Source organism: Cynara cardunculus, unplaced genomic scaffold (assembly GCF_001531365.2).
Source record: "Cynara cardunculus var. scolymus isolate 2C unplaced genomic scaffold, CcrdV1 Un_Scaffold_5873, whole genome shotgun sequence".
Classification (NCBI taxonomy): Eukaryota; Viridiplantae; Streptophyta; class Magnoliopsida; order Asterales; family Asteraceae; genus Cynara; species Cynara cardunculus.
Window position 1 is genome coordinate 3,285 of NW_020202638.1, and position 5,521 is coordinate 8,805.

The following is a 5,521-nucleotide window of genomic DNA, read 5'->3' on the forward strand; positions in this document are numbered from 1 at the left end:
TTTAAGCTTACCAAAACCAATTGTAATCATTTGTAATATTTTGTCTTTAAAGATATTATCAATAAAATGATTGGTTCACTGAAAAATATCTCTGAAAAGAGTAAATGGGACATGTACTTATGAGTTCTATATATTTCTTACATTCTTTGACACCCTTCTTGTTAGTAAATATGTTCTCAGTATTAAGTAATTCATATTATCTAAGTTTATTCTTTCCTTGTAATCCTTTACAATTAAAGTAAATTTTCATAATAAACTCTATCACTAAAAAAGATCCCAAAATAGTTGAAAGGAACATGTATTTTACTAGTACCTAATCCTTACTGTAAAACCTAAACAATTTTCTTTATGTTGCTTTGTCATCATCAAATAGGGGAGATTGTTGATCCTTTCTCTTTCAATGATTTGATGATGATCCTTTTTATCTTACGAAAAATATTTTCTATTTGTTTAGTTTTAGCGATCATCACTGAGTCTGTTCAGTGATCGCTGAACAAGTATTGTATCTCTCAGAGACAAGTATTCTTCAACACGACAAAACTCACACCTCAAGAACCTTCAGTGATATCGAAGATAAATCAGAAGATAGAGACAAGCAATTCGTGATCTGATACGGTTTCAGTGATAACAAGCCTGTCTACACATATTTGAAATCTACTTAAGATTCAACATACACTGAAGAAACCCTAGTGTTATTTCAGTGTCAGCGATCAAATGAATCTTGTTGACCGAGATTAGTTTTTGTCTTATCCTCCTACACACAAAGGGAAAAACCCATACTTCTCAAAGTAAAGCACTCGTACGGAGTCACTCTATTTTCTCCAAATGTGCTTACTTACTTTGTGAAAGACTATTGTTTATATACGGCAAAAGCCTGTATATTTGAAGACAAAGAACAAGCTCATCTCTAGAAACTTGCCACATGCCTTGTAATGTTTGACTTGCATTTAATGCAATGGGTATAAATAGTTGAGAAACTCCTCCTTCTCAGCATCTATCCAACCAACTAAGCAAAGAAACTCATATCTTGAAGATAAACTTTCTACCTAAGAAAGGACTTCCTCACAAGCACAAGACTTCTTAATCATTCGAAGTTATCTTCATTCAAGTGAAAAACACTAACTAAGGTCTTCTTTAGCAAAGTTATTGTTTCTTCATTTAGCAAGTCTTTTCTTTCTTACTTTCTGTATCTTGTATGTTCCTTAGATTGATTTAGATAAGTTTTGTATCTTATCTTCTTCCGCAAACAGTTTGTAAATTTTGTATTGATCTTCTTTATCAATAAAGGATTTTAAAAATTGAAAATTGTTGTGTTCGTATTCATCCCTTCCCCCTTCTACAAACTGTTACCTCTAAACTCTTGTAGATCTGTTTGGGACCAACAGGCTTTCTCCTTCAAAACTCTACAAAAATCCAAGTGATTTGAGTATAAATGAAGAGCACAACAAAGCCTAATTAATCTGGCTTTGTTTTGGCTTTTTTGTTGACCAACTGAGCCAATCAGAACTCTCTAAACTCGTCATTGAAAAGTCACTTTCAATTTCAGGGTTTGTCCTATTTATGAAACAGGTCCCTCGGGTTTGGATCACTTTATACCAGGTACTACCTCTGTACTATGAGACATGACTTACAACCCCCTGGCTTGCTTATTTTAACAAAATTTACGATTTTCACCCATGTCTTGACTTTTTCTTTCACCTTTAGTCCAGATTTTCAAATTCTTTTAATTTATTTATAATATATATATATATATATATATATATATATTTAAATCCAAAAATGAAAAGAATAATAATAAGAACAAAAATTATTTATTCCTCGAAAATTTTGGGTTTTACAGAAACAAAGGGAGTTGAACCTTGAGTTTGGAAGAAAGGGACGAGTATTGCTTAAAATCAAGTTGGAAGAAGATGCAAAGGGAAAAAAGAAGGGGGTTGATGGTAGGGAAAGTATGGGATCATCAGCGACATACCAATCGGAGAAGGAGAAGGCTACAATGGTGCGGATATCGTGGTGGTTTCGTTGGGAAACAGTATATCAATCAATGTTGAATGAGGGATGAAGTTAAAGAGCGTGAAGGGTAAAAAAGGAATATAAAGGTGAATAAACGGACGAATACAATGGACTACTAATTTTGTTGATTGAATAAGCCCTTTGCTAAAGCATTAAGTCACAATTGAACAAGTCGGTATGGCTTACTGAATAAGCCATATAGCCCATTAAATTGGAACCAAACAACTCCTATGACTTGTGGCATCTTCTAATAGAAGATGTATAGTAGAATCTTGAAAAAGACATAAATAAATAAGACAATATACAAGTTGCCACATATAGTCTTAGGAACGGTCCATATTAAGGGTGCTCATGGGTTGGTTGATCGGGTTTAAAGTATTTGAACAATCTAACTCAATGGTTACGGTTTGAAAAACCTCAACCTAACTCAATCCAAACCGAACCAAAGTGCAACCCAACCCGATCGAAACCGTACTGGTTAATACATCAAAATGTATCCCCTCTCTCTCTCTCTCTCTCTATATATATATATATATATATAGCATTTTTTTATATAAACCTGTTTATTCATCTTTTCAAAATTAGAAATATTTGTTTTGTATATATATTTATATATATATACACACACACACACATAGAGAGGCCTTTTAGAGCASAAGAGGCAGATTTTATTGGCTTGGTGGAAAGCAAAGTGAGGAGTGGAAAGGCGGCCAGAATTACCAGATGCTTGGGAAACCTCGCCGGAGAGGAATTGAAAACCGGAAAAAAAGCCCTTCGCAATCGAAGGGTACTCGTGTAATACAATGAGATACATTTTTAATTTAATGTTTCTTTTTATTTTTCGATTCTGTTGATATAATACGGTTTATGTGTTTTTGAGAAATATAATGTTTTTACTTTTGAATAAAAATAAATTTGAAGACATCATAAAAATTTGAAAAAATATATTGATATTATTTTCAATTTAACTATTTAAAAGTTCTCCTTTTTTGTACAATTTCTTTAATTTAATTTTTTATTATAATTTAATTTGGGTCAAATAGAGAAGTAATTTATTTTTAGCTTAACAATATTTTTTTTATAAAAATATTAATTATATTAGAACTCAATGACTATCCTAATTATATTTTAGATTTTTTATATTTAAAGTGAGATGTTTATCCTATATTTTATTATGTTTATTTGTAGTTAGTTACACGAATTTATATATGAAGCTTTAATAAGTTGTAATACGCACAATTTACTTGTAATTTTAAATTTTAAGTAATATGCATCAATAAACAGTTCTTAATACATAAATAATTGTTTTTAAGAGTTTTTGTCAAATGGTCTATAAAATAGTATAGATATATGCAAATTGAAAAAATCAATTGAATATGATATATATATATACTTAAGATTTAAGAAGTATGAATGAGTTGTATTAAATTGACGATGAAAAATAAATTATAAATAGAGTAGAAAAAACAGAAGGTTGATACATCAAAATTTTTGTTGGAAGCATTCTACCTGTCGTTTCTTTTTATTAAATTAGCATATAACATTGATATTTGAGAAATTACTATCCTCTCCCAACCAACCATTGTTTATTTTTTATGTTATTGCAATGGTTGAATAAAACGATCTACGGGTTCCATTTCAGGTCATAGAGAACATGGACTCAAGTTGTCGGTCCCTAATCTACGAGAGACTCTCGTCGTGGATATTGGTGCACGTGACAACGAAGAGCAAAAAGAAATGCTCTCGCAACATAGCGGATGAAAAAGAATGCTAGAATGTGGATAAACAAAAGAAGCTATCGGGGTTAATTCCACTGTTGAAAGTTCGATGAACCTCGATCTTCCACTCGAATGGATCCAAGTCAGAGTAATTCTTTATGGAAGTTAACAAATCACACATATCAATGAACTAAGCGCAAACAAGCAAGTCCAAAATATCCATGAGGAAAACACTTTTTATTCATATATTATTACGTACACACGACATGACATTAAGATAGAAAACACTGACATGAGTTTCTTCCATAGTAGATATTACACAAACATTTGGTATAGCTTTCTCTCAAGCTCCTTTATTCAGAAAAGCATGCATGCCGTCATATGTAACATTTGCCAGCATCATTACTCGAATTGAAGAATGGCACCAATAGAATCGAGGTAATCCCCACATTCCCCGAAGAACCCGACAAACTTACCCTTAGCCACCGGCAGTGAGAAACTGGTCCCTTCATCTGTCTTACCGTATGGCCCAAAGGTCCTTTTGTTGGTACGAAAAGACAGGGACATAACATAGTCTCCAGTTGTTCCGCTCATCATGTTGAGCTCCTCATCTTCATCAAAGGCAATCTGACAATATAAATACATCCATCATAAACGCTATGTAATAAAATAACAAGATATCATGAGTATATGTATAAGTAAAAGATGTAATAAATGTGAGGTCACCTTTTGTTCTGTGCCGCCATCGCCACCATATCTAGGAGAATGGTGTTTGACTTGGTTTTGATCCTCATAAACGAACCTGATGGAATCTATCAAGTCTCCACTAGTGATCCAGATCTCTATAATCCTACCATCGGGTTTGAATGTCCAGGGTCCTGCACTGTTACCTCCCCATGGTCCAACTGCTCCGGTAGCCTACATATGAATCCAAAATACAGAAGTAATAAAAAGTGAGTCTGTGCAGGTAATCATAATCCTAGCATTCAGTTATATAGTTAACGAGTGTTCATCTTATAGTGAAACATCCTACCATTTTCCTTCCCAAGAATATAGGAACGGAGAGGGGCAAAGATTCTGAAGCAACTTATGTTGTACATTTAGCCCCAATCCTTGCAAGCTTATTTATAGAAGAAATCTACTTGGCGATGAGCTGATTATATGTGGATGCAGAATTTTGTTAGTGAGTAGTAGGTAACGATAGAAGATATATTTGTTATTTATGGATAATTATCTATTATCAGAATGGGTATACGAAATCCTTGGTTCTGTCTTGCCTTGGTGGAGATGAGGCTGGGTGACTGGTCCAACGCCAAATGCATCCAGGCACGTTTTTAACATTTGTATAGGTCCATGTGAAAGGGGCCCTCGATAATTATGTAAAAATTTCCATATATTATTCTTACTATCAAAATTCAAAAAGTAATAATGATTCATATAAAATCGTTTTTTCAGGTATAAATCAATCAATAATTACTTCTAAATTAATATTATCTACCATACCATATTTACTTAACCAAGGCCCTAAGTTCGTTTCCTTTCGTCGAGTAGGTAAAGTAGTTCGGTTCTCACTAAACTTATGAAGTATTGTGATAACTGAGTTATGGGTTATCACTCAAGGTAATTATGCGTGATTATCTGATTAAGTGATTACGTGATAACATGCTAAATTGTTTTATTTAAATCATGCTAGCATATACGATGTGGATACATGTATGAGGTTATATATATGTATATATGTACATGGGTATATATATATATATATATATATATATGTGTGTACATGAAAA

The 5,521-nt window shown here is 32.7% G+C and overlaps 1 protein-coding gene across 1 annotated transcript; it reads right to left on the minus strand.

Annotated features, from left to right (window-relative positions):
* Window positions 1-4,052: 4,052 nt before the first annotated feature.
* On the minus strand, window positions 4,053-4,844 carry LOC112504519 (mannose/glucose-specific lectin-like). The gene is made up of 3 exons (XM_025108456.1): window positions 4,765-4,844; window positions 4,458-4,649; window positions 4,053-4,358 (listed from the first exon to the last, which is right to left on the minus strand). Exons 1-3 carry the CDS (start codon window positions 4,765-4,767, stop codon window positions 4,134-4,136), a joined length of 420 nt encoding a protein of 139 aa, XP_024964224.1. The 5' UTR covers window positions 4,768-4,844; the 3' UTR covers window positions 4,053-4,133.
* Window positions 4,845-5,521: the final 677 nt, after the last annotated feature.